At 42.8% G+C, this 14,896-nt stretch overlaps 1 protein-coding gene across 3 annotated transcripts in view; it reads right to left on the bottom strand.

Annotated features, from left to right (window-relative positions):
• The window catches only part of LOC121540135 (discoidin domain-containing receptor 2-like), a 55,817-nt gene that overhangs the window by 26,938 nt on the left and 13,983 nt on the right, over positions 1 to 14,896 (bottom strand). For all 3 annotated transcript variants that reach the window (XM_041848753.2, XM_045207705.1, XM_045207704.1), the window contains exon 2: positions 2,127 to 2,250. In XM_041848753.2, the coding sequence (XP_041704687.2) occupies positions 2,127 to 2,208 (82 nt within the window). In that variant the 5' untranslated portion in view covers positions 2,209 to 2,250. The remainder of the gene's footprint in view (positions 1 to 2,126; positions 2,251 to 14,896) is intronic.

The following is a 14,896-nucleotide window of genomic DNA, read 5'->3' as shown; positions in this document are numbered from 1 at the left end:
CGCTTGTAACGCCAAGGTAGTGGGTTCGATCCCCGGGACCACCCATACACAAAAATGTATGCACGCATGACTGTAAGTCGCTTTGGATAAAAGCGTCTGCTAAATGGCATATTATTATTATTATTATTATTATAGAGTGTCTTCGGGACAAGTGTCTGAATGTCCTTGAGTGGCCCAGCCAAAGCCCGGACTTGAACCCGATCAAACATCTCTGGAGAGACCTGAAAATAGCTACGCAGCTTGCGAGGATCTGCAGAGAAGAATGGGAGAAACTCCCCAAATGCAGGTGTGCCAAGCTTGTAGTGTCATACCCAAGAAGACTCGAGGCTGTAATCGCTGCCAAAGGTGCTTCAACAAAGTACTAATTAAAGGGTCTGAATACTTATGTAAATATAATATTTCAGTTTTTTATTTTTTAGTAAATGTGTAAACATATTTAAAAACGACTGTTTTTGCTTTGTCATCATGGGGTATTGTGTGTAGATTGCTGAGGATTAAAAATAAATCCACTTTAGAATAAGGCTGTAATGTAACAAAATGTGAAAAAAGTCAAGGGGTCTGAATACTTTTCGAGTGCACTGTAATTTATTGCCACCGGGGCACGCCGGTGTAAGTGCTAAACTGCTTACTGACTGTACGCTGTAATGTTACTGCATGATTGTAGCGGGTTTACTAACGCGTTAGTTCTTTTAGCTATGTTGACTATGTAGTTACTTTAGCTAATATGGTGACAACGATGTAGGCTGTGTGTAGCGGTTATGATATGGTTTGGAACGTTTTTTTGCGCCTGGTCACATACAGCTGATGTGTTGTACATTAAAGTCCACAAGTGAAGGGAAAAGGTGAGAGGAGGAGAGCGCATAAATGCGAGAAGGAATACAACGTGGCTGCTATGAAAGTGAACTGTGTTTACGTGTGATCAGGAGAGTATTCATTCCGTCGATTCTGTTGAAAAACATTTCTTAAACGGAAGGAAACAGAACAAAACGAGTATAAACATACCTGAATTTGTCCAATAGAAATTCTTGTTTGCAACTGTTGGACTAATGATTACACTCTATATCAGCTCGATGCAGGCAAGAGCGTGCAAGGCGGTATTGAATATGTCAATGTCTATCCATGTGTCACCGCCTGTCACCTCAAATTTTTCTCTCGACCTGTGTGCACCTACGTTTTAAAAACGTTCATTCATAGGCTAGGTTGTAGCAACCTCATGATGGGTATAGGGAAAATGTGAGTATCATGTAGTAGCCTAAACCTATCGCTGTTACATTGAACTGGGTGAATGGAATATGAATGACAGTTATTCAATATGCTGTAATAGAAATAAGGCCATGCTCATGAAAAAAAAAAATCCTCACTCCTCCCTCATTTTAAACGGCACTGACCGCCACTGGTGTGTCCAGTGTGTGTTTGTATGTGTTTGTCACTCTACTGTTAAAGACGTTGAAGTTTCCATGTATGTTCATGAAAGTCCATGAAAACAAATAGTTGTTTCCCTGCACCAAGTTTACAGCATACATAACATAGCATTTGTTTGCTTCGAGGAGCTCCAGACAATTTTGTGAGAAATGTTCTGGTGTGTTTGTAGTTTGCCTGGAGCAGGCTTTAATTAAAAAGCAATGTTAATGTGGAGAACTGACTCTACAATTATCTCCCCCTCTCTCAGAGCAGACTGCCACAGCTGTAAAAGACCATGCACGCACCACACACACTCTCTCCTAGGCCTATTGCTTGGCCTTGTGCCCTGCTCTTTTATCCAATTATAAACCTCTATTTAATGAGAACAGCTCTATAATGTTGTGACACATACTATAGTCCCAAGTCATTGTATTTATCAGGAGTTGACTCAGATTTTCTATGTTGCCTAGTGGTTGTCAGTGATCTGTCTCTGCTCACAAAATGTTGCCTCTGGGTTTCCTTGTAAAATATAATTGGTTGTATTCTTGACATCACACTTTCCCTCAGTGAAGCACCCATAGAGTGGTAAAAGTGGAGAAAACCATGGACACCAGAACAGTGCCACTCATATCAAAGAAACAGCAGTAGCAATTAAGGCCACCACATGGACACAAACACACACAAGCACACACAGCTCCCCACACCGTTCCCATGGCAACACTCACCTGGGTTAACCTGTGAGGTGACATCTCCTACCAGGTAGAGAAGGATGAGCAACGGGAAGTGTTTGTCCCACAGGCGCTTCATCCCAAACACACACTCACACACACACCGAGAGGGTCTTCAAACCTGAAATCAATGGGAAAACAACAGACAGTCAAAATATGTCATACAAGTTGAAGTATTTGGACTGTGGTGAAATAAAACAGAAGTTCAAGGGTCCGTGTTTGAATCCATGGTGTATATTCAGGCAGTTGATGTGGTTTCATGTCTTTCCTCCAGGGTACCAGACCATCTGAGAGGTTCTATGGGCAAGCTGCAGCTTTTACTGGAGGAATGGTTTTAATTTGCACAATAAAGACAATAATTGCTGTCTAAAATTGGAATTTCCATTCATTCATTACACAAGTGAATAGCAAAGGGATAATAAAGTCAAAATGGTGGGGATAATTCAATATTACAGTAGCCAGCTCTAAGGAATTAAACTGTACCCATACATCTAAACATCTAATAGTAAATTGTGTGTGTGTGTGTGTGTGTGTGTGTGTTAGAGGACTTCAGACAAAAGGAGGTAGGAATAAATTCAAAGTAAGGCAGAGAGGTAGAGAGAGAGTGGAAAGAGAGAGAGAGAGCAGCAGAGTGGGCCACCACAGACATTACCACAGCGGGACTGATCATACAGCGAGACAGAGACAGGTCCAGCAGGACCCAAACAGCCAATTGTCTAACCTCAAAGGAAAAGTTGATGTCTACTCACAGTGATCTTGAACAAAGCTTTTAGTAATTGACTCTAGTCTTGTGTGGTTGTCTGGCCTCCCACTCGCATAATGATCTAGTAACTCATTGTTACATAATCACAATCAGTCTTAGTATGTGGCTTGCACACTGTGTCAATAGCTTATGTAACAAACACAATGCTGCATTTAAAGTATGGGGTACAAAATGGTCATGTTAATTTATTACTGGAACAGAATCATTAGTGGTTGTTCTATGTTTGCTTATATAAAAGTTAACATTTATCTAGCATATTTTAACCTTTACGCAGAATATATTGGATAGTAACAGTTGGAAGTACCATGTAACAATGTGTAAATGCAATGTAAATACACTGCAGCTATGTAACTACCATGAAATACATAGGGTTTTGGAACCTTAGGTGAAGTGGTAGTGTGCTATTGAAGAGAAAGGCAGAGGGGTGACGAGTGCAATATGGACTTTACAGAGTTAAAGCTGGAATTCCTGAATGGTTTAACTGCCACGTCCGTTTGGGATATTACAATAACAAAGTTACTGCAGACAACGAACACAGTTTTTTCCCCTTTCGACATCATTGCACGCGCGATAGAACAACAGAATATGTACTGCAATTTAATTATACCACACTGCTCGACACACCTCACCTCCGTTTCGTCCACAAAATAAAAACAATAACAACAGGTGCTGGGGCGGACAGTGGCGCTATTTCCCCTCATGCGATATTTAAAGAAAGCCGAAAGGGGAGGTTCCCTGGTCTTTATCCTGTGCCAAAGAGGTACGAGTGTGTGGTTGTGTGTATGCGCACGCGAAGTTTCTGGCTGTTCATTCCGGACTAAACACTTTTGGCAGGGGGGTGGAGCACCGCTAGTTTAAGACCATGCTTAGACATTGTTCTCTCTCTTTCATCTTGTCTTAAGAAGAGGTGTTCACGGTTGTTTTATACGGGTATCTTTAGATTTATTTGGCGTGGGCTACTGCCAAACAGTAACCTGTGTTGAGTTTGGTTAATAAACCGGGAATTCGTAAACTCAAACCTCTGTCTGGACAATTGCTCATTTATGATCTAGCCAGGTCATTACAATAATTTAACACGTTCATATATGTTTTACGTAGTTATTACACATTGATCACACTATCACTCGTTTTTCATATATCACAACGATTCACCGATACGTATGCTATGATGCTGGTAAAGTTATCTGGCGCACCTGCCGCTACCGCAGGAGCGCAGACACACTTCCAGCTCTGGACAATGCTGGTCATACAAAAGCTAGCTAGCTGATGGATGCAAACATAATCTGTTTCAGTAGCTATAGTTAGTAACTGACTTTCTAGCTAGGTGTCATCATCTAAAATACCCCTAATTTATAAGACCGTTCTTATTTGATTAATGGTGGTCAGACCCACCTATGTGAAGCTAGCCACAATAAGGATTAGCCACAATAGTGGAATTTGCGGTTCGCCTTCAAAATAAAAGTTTCTCAATGAAAGTGATGCAAATGAATACAAATAGTGGACAAATCATGCTAAACGAGGTTGGAATGTTCTTGTATAAATTCAACAAAATACAATTTGTTAATCTGACAAAAATCACACTGGATGTATTAGACTTTAGAATTGCATTGGGGCATACTTATTTCACTGTGCAGCCTTACCTATGGATTGTGGATCAATGACATGGGGTATCAGTCTACTCAGTGACACCCAGAGAACATTAGCGTCGTAGCTCTTATTGCAGGTCTCTGAAACCACTATGAATTGAGCCACATTTATTGTACCAGTCAACATATGTGTATTGAACACTATTCCAGAGGAAAAACAATACGACGTGGATGTTTTGGAGCCTGATAACTCTGAGGAGGACTTTGGGAAAAAAATGTAACAGGGTTGGTTATGTTTCCACTTGCCTCTAAAGAAATTTGTATTTAATGTTCAAGCATTCTTATTGGTTGGTTCAACTCTGATGACAATAAGGCGTGTTGTGATTGGCCCCGCTTGCAGCTAGGGGGGAGATCGCGAACGTCAGGTCTTCCCAGTATGAAAATGTGATGCAAGGGTTAGGTCATGTTCTGAATACTGTTTTATATTTTACAATGTGTACAAGGTTGCTGTACGTTACTGATTGATACATGTGTGGGTATATGGTACCTGTTAGGGATTGAGGGGCTTTCTGGGATGTGCTTTGGCATATGATTGCTGTAGATAAGTGTGTTAGTTAGCATACACCGACTTAATGGTCACATAAGCCCACTGCTAACACAGCTGCCTTCATGCTACAGATTTTGCCATCGACAGCCATCCATATCGTTAAGCTATGCACAACTAACGTGCTGTTTCCCATTTAACAACATAAATAAATGATGCTCAACTGGGACCACTGGCTGATGTGATTTATTAAGAAAAAACACAACGCAAGGAGAGTACGATATACATCTGTTACAAAAGCACTTGGTTACTGAGTAGACTGGTAGCCCATTTTATTGATCCCCAATCCTTAGGTAAGGCTGTACAGTGCAATATGAATGTCAATACGCACAATAGGCTGACTGGGGAGGTGATTTCCCACGGTCAAAGTCCCGCAATAAGAGCTACGACACTAATATTTGTGTAAACTCTTCACAGTTGTGTTCTGTGGGTGTCACCAAGTAGACTGATACCCCATTTCATTACTCCACATTACAACCTTGTTTAACATTATCTAGTCTATATATGGCATGATTCCACCATTTGTAACCTTCTGCATCACTTTCAAATAGTAACTTTTATTTTGAAGGCGAAACGCAAATTCCACTATTGTGGCTAATCCTTATTGTGGCTAGCTTCACAACACATAACCCGGTCCGGTCAAGCCATACTAGCCAGATGAAGCTAGCTGGCTGCTTATAACGTTAGTTTTGGGCAACATAGTTAAGTAGCTGGCTAGCTAGTTATTTCAATAGGAGAACAACAAATGGCTACCTAGCTAATACTTACTCACATGGATTCCTAAATCATTGCTAAGAATATTGAAAATGACTGCAGTTTTTACTGGTCATTGTATTCAGGCTGGTTGCATTGGTGCTTGTTAGAGACCAAGCTCAAGATAGCTAGATAACCTAGAAGTTGCTAATAACATCTGTATCAAAGATATTTGCAAACATTTTTGATCCAGCTCCTATGATCCTGATCTAATTTCAAATGCTCACACAGACGTTTTACCATTCGGTCGAACAAATAATGCCTTATTACCAATGCAGTATTGTACAGCTTTGACAGTGATCATAATGGTGGCGCTTGGCTTGCACGTGTAAATTCAGCACACACAACATTCTATAATAGAATTGTATTAATTCTTAAAAGCTTATTTGACGCGTCAAATAGTGCTATTTGATGTGTATATTTTTTGACACGCAAAGACCCAAACGGCGTTCCATACTGTTGTGGTTGTGGGAAACATACACTATATATACAAAAGTATGTGGACACCCCTTCAAATTAGTGGATTCCGCTATTTCAGCCACACCCGTTGCTGACAGGTGTATAAAATCGAGCACACAGCCATGCAATCTCCATAGACAAACATTGGCAGTAGAATGGCCTTACTGAAGAGCTCAGTGACTTTTAACGTGGCACGGTCAAAGGGTGCCACCTTTCCAGCAAGTTAGTTCCTCACATTTTGCCTTGCTAGAGCTGTCCCGGTCAACTGTTAGTGCTGTTATTATGAAGTGGAAACTTCTAGGAGCAACAATGGCTCAGCTGCTAAGTCGTAGGCCACACAAGCTCACAGAATGGGACCGCCCAGTGCTGAAGCGCGTAACGCGTAAAAATCGTCTGTTCTTGGTTGCAACACTCACCACCAAGTTCCAAACTGCCTCTGGAAGCAACATCAGCACAAGAACTGTTCAGCGGGAGCTTCATGAAATGGGTTTCCATGGCCGAGCAGCAGCACACAAGCCTAAGATCACCATGCGCAATGCCAAGCGTCGGCTGGAGTGGTGTAAAGCTTGCTGCCATTGGACTCTGGAGCAGTGGAAAATCGTTCTCTGGAGTGATGAATCATGCTTCACCATCTGGCAGTCCGACAGACAGATCTGGGAATGCCAGGAGCATGCTACCTGCCCCAATGCATATAGCGCCACCTGTAAAGTTTGGTGGAGGAGGAATAATGGTCTGAGGCTGTTTTTCATGGTTCGGAATGCCTCTGTGCACAAAGCCAGGTCCATTTTTATTTTATTTAACATTTATTTAACAGAAATTGTTTGTCGAGATAGGTGTGGAAGAGCTTGACTGGCCTGCACAGCAATGTTCCCTCTAAACTGCGCACGGGGCACGCAGTAGCCGGAAACAGCCAAGCAGCTCCCCGGGACTGCCACTCAGAAGAAATACTGTATCAGCAGAATAAATACTGTATCAGCCCACCGAGAGAAGCACGCGATTGAACTTCACTCAACTTCCTAGAGTTTTCCCTGTTAGTTAACACTATCAACGTTTCCCTTTACTGTGGCAATTGTGATCGAACCAACGCGATATTAGCCAAGTTCAAATCAACACACCGAAACAAAACGAACTATGCAAGATACTTTTGTTGTACGCAGAACGCATCGGAGTAGGATTCTATTTCATTGACAAGCACGACTCAGCCCATACGCTACACAGACCAGTTCGCATAACCAATCAGAGCTGCAGTAGGCCTTTATGCAAACAGACCATTGCCATATATGGATCTGTGCCATTTACTTTGATCTGGACTGTTTACAGCTGTGGTCACAAGTAAATATTCTTGTTTTGAGATCAAAGCGAGGGCTGCATGTAGCCACGTGTGCACGTTTTGTTCATATCCATTGCTAGTTAGTGAGTTATTAGCCCAGTTATAGATACTTTGTAGTCAGCAATAGGGGAGGGATTGCTTCCTACAAGAGCACAAAATGTGCACATTTCTATCTTTGAAAAGCCAGCCAGGTAAAGAGATTTTTTATGTCTTAAAGGGGCAATGTTGTATTTTGATACAGGCTTGTATAAGCAAACTAGCCAATAGGCAGAGGGTAGCATAATTTGTCTGATTCTCTGTAATAATGGTATGGGAATAATAATGTGTTTTATTTTGTAAAAGGGTTTCTCCCAAGTGGCGCAGTGGTCTAAGGCACTGCATCGCAGTGCTAGCTGTGCCACTAGAGATCCTGATTCGAATCCAGGCTCTGTCGTAGCCGGCCGCGACCGGGAGACCCATGGGGTGGCGCACAATTGGCCTAGCGTCGTCCAGGGTAGGGGAGGGAATGGCTGGCAGGGAGGTAGCTCAGTTGGTAGAGCATGGTGTTTGCAACGCCAGGGTTGTGGGTTCGATTCCCACGGGGGGGCAGTATGAAAAATAATGTATGCACTCACTAACTGTAAGTCGCTCTGGATAAGAGCGTCTGCTAAATGACTAAAATGTAATGTAAAAATGTTTCTTGCATTAAACAACACAACACCATTTTCAGTCACCTTGTCTGAAGGACAAGTGGATAAACAGGTTAATGTCAAGTCTCATGGAATGTAGGCCTACATTGAACACCACACATTGGCTTCTACTGTAGGCTGAATGATTTAACAGCTCATGTTAAAATGTTATGGGATGTATTTTCTCCATTGTTTTTGATGATAGACCACTCTGGTAGGCCTACATTATGATCAAATAGCCACAGTAGCCTACTTGGCCACTGTTAAAACTAACTTAAAGCGGGTACAGCCTCAGTGTTCACAGTAAATGTGCGCTGGAAGTTGCACAGAATTTTCACAACGTTCAAGTTTGCGCTCAGCAGACCTGAAATTTGCCCCGACCTTTGGGATGAATTGGAACTTCAACTGCGAGCCAGGCCTAATCGCCCAACATCAGTGCCGACCTCACTAATGCTCGTGGCTGAATGGAAGCAAGTCCCCGCAGCAATGTTCCAACATCTAGTGGAAAGCCTTCCCAGAAGAGTGGAGGCTGTTATAGCAGCAAAGGGGGGACCAACTCCATATTAATGCCCATGATTTTGGAATTAAATGTTCGACAAGCAGGTGTCCACATACTTTTGGTCATGTAGTGTATTTGGATGTGTTGATTTTGATCTGCTGCCCAAGAACTCTGTTTCTGCCAAGATGGACCTCTGATGACACATGATATCACAGAATGACTTCATCAGCTCTACACAGTTTCTAGAAACCAATAGACATTTATGATATCTGGATTTCCAGAATATAAGAAATACTGCTTTCATGCCGGTCAGTTAACTTTCGGCGGATGATTTCTAAACCATCCATTCTCTCACAAATACAATAATTTCACTGTAATAGCATTACAGTAATCAGCTAATCACAAAAAAACAGCTATAAAACTGTACAAACTCTCTCAACAGCTCCCCTTCACAAACACCCATCGACCTCTGAATGGCCTCATTGTGTACTCATCATCATCATACATCATCTAGTTGGTTTCTCCTTCAGAAGTGCTCCACTTCCTGTAGTAGAAGATTACAGCCATATCACACTGAGACACTGGCCTACTTATATGGACTTGTGAAAGTATTCACCCCCCTTGGCATTTTTCCTATTTTGTTGCCCTACAACCTGGAATTAAAATGGATTTTTTGGGGGGTTTGTATAATTTGATTTACACAACATGCCTACCACTTTGAAGATGCAAAATATTATTTTTTGTGAAAAAAACAAGAAATAAGACAAAAAAACAGAAAACTTGAGCGTGCATAACTATTCACCTCCCGAAGTCAATACTTTGTAGAGCCACCTTTTGCAGCAATTACAGCTGCAATTCTCTTGGGCTATGTCTCTATAAGCTTGGCATATCTAGCCACTGGGATTTTTGCCCATTCTTCAAGGCAAAACTGCTCCAGCTCCTTCAAGTTGGATGGGTTCCGCTGGTGTACAGCAATCTTTAAGTCATACCACAGATTCTCAATTGGATTGAGGTCTGGGCTTTGACTAGGCCATTCCAAGACGTTTAAATGTTTCCCCTTAAACCACTCGAGTGTTGCTTTAGCAGTATGCTTAGGGTCATTGTCCTGCTGGAAGGTGAACCTCTGTCCCAGTCTCAAATCTCTGGAAGACTGAAACAGGTTTCCCTCAAGAATTTCCCTGTATTTAGCGCCATCCATCATTCCTTCAATTCTGACCAGTTTCCCAGTCCCTGCCGATGAAAAACATCCCCACAGCATGATGCTGCCACCACCATGCTTCACTGGATGGTGTTCTCGGGGTGATGAGAGGTGTTGGATTTGCGCCAGACATAGCGTTTTCCTTGAAGGCCAAAAAGCTCAATTTTAGTCTCATCTGACCAGAGTACCTTCTTCCATATGTTTGGGGAGTCTTCCACATGCCTTTTGGCGAACACCAAATGTGTTAGCTTATTTTTTTCTTAAAGCAATGGCTTTTTTCTGGCCACTCTTCCGTAAAACCCAGCTCTGTGGAGTGTACAGCTTAAAGTGGTCCTATGGACAGATACTCCAATCTCCGCTGTGGAGCTTTGCAGCTCCTTCAGGGTTATCTTTGGTCTCTTTGTTGCCTCTGATTAATGCCCTACTTGCCTGGTCCGCAAGTTTTGGTGTGCAGTCCTCTCTTGGCAGGTTTGTTGTGGTGCCATATTCTTTCCATTTTTTAATAATGGATTTAATGGTGCTCCGTGGGATGTTCAAAGTTTCTGATATTTTTTTATAACCCAACCCTGATCTGTACTTCTCCACAACTTTATACCTGACCTGTTTGGAGAGCTCCTTGGTCTTCATGGTGTCGCTTGCTTGGTGGTGCCCCTTGCTTAGTGGTGTTGCAGACTCTGGGGCCTTTCAGAACTGGTGTAATATACTGAGATCATGTGACAGATCATGTGACACTTAGATTGCACACAGGTAGACTTTATTTAACTAATTATGTGACTTCTGCAGGTAATTGGTTGCACCAGATCTTATTTCGGGGCTTCATAGCAAAGGGGGTGAATACATATGCACGCACCACTTTTCCGTTATTTATTTTTTAGAATTTTTTGAAACAAGTTATTTTTTTCATTTCATTTCACCAATTTGGACTATTTTGTGTATGTCCATTACATGAAATCCAAATAAAAATCAATTTAAATTACAGATTGTAATGCAACAAAATAGGAAAAACGCCAAGGGGGAGGAATACTTTTGCAAGGGACTGCAGGAGCTATTGCTGATGTTAAACAGTTAATGAAACAGACAGCTGGTGGCTCGTGTTCTGTGTTAGGGAGGGAGAGTCAGAGATGTATTTACCATGTGGCCAGGGAGAGGAGCTCTCTTATGTAAAAGCCTGGCCGTAGAGTTAGAACGAAAAAAACTGATTTTCCATTTTCCAAGGCTCTGTTCTGTGGAGATACTCTTAAAATCTGTCCTTCTACTTCGCTTCCTTGAGGTACACACTGATCTGTATGTGATTGTGTAACAGAGGTTCAATGCACGCACGCACACACACACCTTTCTACCCCCTCCTCTCTCTCAGTAACAGCTGTATTCTCAATCCAGGTAGGCATCTGAGTGGAGCGTAGGGCTGTTGTCTCATAACAGGGCTTTGCTATAGTAACATCAGAGCAGGCTTTGACACACACAGGACACAGGGTTAGGTCTCACATCCACCATTATGGAAACCTTCTACTCCTGGTGGTGGAGAGGATCTATGTCAGACAACACTATTCACCTGCCGGCCCTTCAGGGTCCAACTAATATTCCTCCAGACATTCAGTAATAATAACTCCATCATTCTGCAGCTTTACCAGCAGAGGCCCAAAAGGCAGCATTTTTATAGGAGATATTTGTTGAATCTTCTGGTCTGAGGTAAATTCAGCTTTCCTAGGTAAACTGTGTTTGTCTTTCTCAAAAGGGCAGAAAGTAGGCCTAACGGTTTATCATCAGCCTCTAAAACCAAGCGCCCCAAAGCCAACACAAACAGGAGGAGAGCAGGGAGGAGCCTAGGGAGAACAGAGGAGTGAGAGGAGAGTTTGGTGGAGTTGCAGGGTGTGTCAGGGGAATAGAGGGAGACAGTGGAGCGACATAGGGGGAGACAGGAAGAGAGGCAGAGGTAGAAAGACAGGGTGAGGTACAAGAGGAGGCACAGGGGCAGTTAGGGGCCCTCCTAGGCCTAAAAGGTGAGGGGCCATAGTGGAGGCAGAGTCGACAAACAAGCCTTGTGTCCTGCCATACACTGTCCCTTACATTCCCCCTCTCACAGCCTGCTCTAGGGGTCTACTCTAGTGTGTGTGTGTGTGTGTGTGTGTGTGTGTGTGTGTGTGTGTACACAGCCTGCTCTATGGGGTTGCTGGGGCCTAATATAGGGCTAATTTTACCCAGGAGTGGGTTTCATACACTCCTATATCTGCTACATTAATCAACCTATAGGCTTACAGAGTAGGGCCTAGCCAAAAACAGCTTTCAAAGCCTATATTATCCACAGGGCTCTGGTTGGAGTTGTATGTACCATACTGTGCCTAGTGTGCACATAAGCAATCTAAATTATACAGTTGACTTCTGATATATGCAATGGCTTGGCCTTGGCAGTGTGCACTAAACTGGAGCATGCAGGGAATAGGGGTCAGGGCTAGGGGATAGGGATTGATATTGAACTAGACAACTGAATGGCCCTGCTTTGGTCCACTGCTCTCTGTCCCTCATTACTGCTGTCAAACACATTAAAGTCAACGAGAGAGATTCAAACTAAATGCTTGATCCTAATACTGTACTAAAAGCCTGAAGGGGAATTCAACCTTCTGTTCCACCCTACAATATGCATTAAAATCAGATGAATCTGGGAGTCTTAGAGCACATCTGTTTGATCTATCTAAAGTCAAACACAGTCAACAGAAAACATCAGATGGACGTCAGCTCGGATCAATTTCACCTTTAGAATAGACAACGTACGTCAGACGGCAGAGCAATTCTCAATACTTTCACAATGGCTACCAAGAAAAAGAATCAGGCTTGAACCTGTGTAAGAGAAGTCAAACAAAGTACTCAAGGACTGTGTCTGATACATCGAGACCCTGTAGTTTGGAGGTCAAATCACTTGTGAGTGTGTGTGTGCATTCGTGTGTGTGAGTGAATGAGTGAGAAAAATAGATTAAAATACTGTAAACTGAGAGCGCCCACAGCTTTTTTTTTTTATGAATACAAAACTGCCGCCAAGTCAAATACAAACTGGATCCAAAAGGATAAGTACAGATATCACAATTTTTGTGATAAACGGTATAACAGTTGAAGAGAGAAAGGTGATACAATATTTATTGAGCTGTTAACTAGTTCTATCTGTACACAGTGTCCTGTCTTGTGCTCCCAGACCAATATATTCTGTAAGTGTCAAAAGGAAAGACTGATAAACTAATGTTTTCCTCATATTTATTTCTACCACATAAGAGTCTACTGTCCCTGTATAAAATATGGACGTATTCCCCATCAATGGACTCTTTGTTGAAGTGATACATCTGGATAATTAAAGGGAGGTGAGACATGTGGGAGAGTGTGTGTGTGTGTGTGCTCATACATCCCTGTGGCTGGATGTTAGTAGGCTAGGCTGGCTCGTACCTCCCTGTGGCTGGATGTTAGTAGGCTAGGCTGGCTCATACCTCCCTGTGGCTGGATGTTAGTAGGCTAGGCTGGCTCGTACCTCCCTGTGGCTGGATGTTAGTAGGGTAGGCTGGCTCATACCTCCCTGTGGCTGGATGTTAGTAGGCTAGGCTGGCTCATACCTCCCTGTGGCTGGATGTTAGTAGGCAAGGCTGGCTCGTACCTCCCTGTAGCTGGATGTTAGTAGGCTAGGCTGGCTCATACCTCCCTGTGGCTGGATGTTAGTAGGCTAGGCTGGCTCATACCTCCCTGTGGCTGGATGTTAGTAGGCTAGGCTGGCTCATACCTCCCTGTGGCTGGATGTTAGTAGGCTAGGCTGGCTCATACCTCCCTGTGGCTGGATGTTAGTAGGCTAGGCTGGCTCGTACCTCCCTGTAGCTGGATGTTAGTAGGCTAGGCTGGCTCGTACCTCCCTGTGGCTGGATGTTAGTAGGGTAGGCTGGCTCATACCTCCCTGTGGCTGGAAGTTAGTAGGCTAGGCTGGCTCATACCTCCCTGTGGCTGGATGTTAGTAGGCAAGGCTGGCTCGTACCTCCCTGTAGCTGGATGTTAGTAGGCTAGGCTGGCTCATACCTCCCTGTGGCTGGATGTTAGTAGGCTAGGCTGGCTCATACCTCCCTGTGGCTGGATGTTAGTAGGCTAGGCTGGCTCATACCTCCCTGTGGCTGGATGTTAGTAGGCTAGGCTGGCTCATACCTCCCTGTGGCTGGATGTTAGTAGGCTAGGCTGGCTCGTACCTCCCTGTGGCTGGATGTTAGTAGGCTGGCTCATACCTCCCAAACACACACAGGTGGTCACTAACTTCACACCTACTCTCTCTTCATCCTCCCTTCCTCCTCCTCTCTCATTAAGTTGTTTCAGACTATTTTGTGCTGCAGTCTTCACACATATTACTGTTAAAAGCTCTTTATTAGTGTTCTTGAAAGGTGCTTAGAAAATGTCAAATGTAAATGTATTCAATCAGTTGGAACAAAGTGCAGAAGGAGCTCTATTTTGGTGGCCTCTGGTACATTCTAATGCCTTGATTCCACCTGAAATACACAGCAAAATGATTGAATACAGATTGGAAAAATGTGTTGTGGTATTGTGTAGAAAGACATTACTTTACAATTTAAATGACTGAAAATGTAGGAATTCAGTGTATTGTTAGTTGTTTTGGAGATTGTCTAGGTCTAGGCCTATATGATCAACACTATTTTCTATGTAAGATAACATTAAACATTTTTAACATTTAACCTGTCTTCTCTTGAGATTAAAGTCTTATTTACAGTTTTACTGCAAGAAATGAATTGCCACAATTATGTTTGTTCTTCGAATTATGTATTTTATCATTATCTAGAAAAATTTATTAAAGGTTTTGTTTTTCCAGGTTTCCGTTTTTCCCAGTTCTTTCAGGTTTTCACTCTCAAAATCACACATTTTTAATAGAAAAACAA

This window comes from Coregonus clupeaformis, chromosome 26, assembly GCF_020615455.1.
Source record: "Coregonus clupeaformis isolate EN_2021a chromosome 26, ASM2061545v1, whole genome shotgun sequence".
NCBI lineage: Eukaryota > Metazoa > Chordata > Actinopteri > Salmoniformes > Salmonidae > Coregonus > Coregonus clupeaformis.
This window is presented reverse-complemented; position numbering and strand designations above follow the sequence as displayed.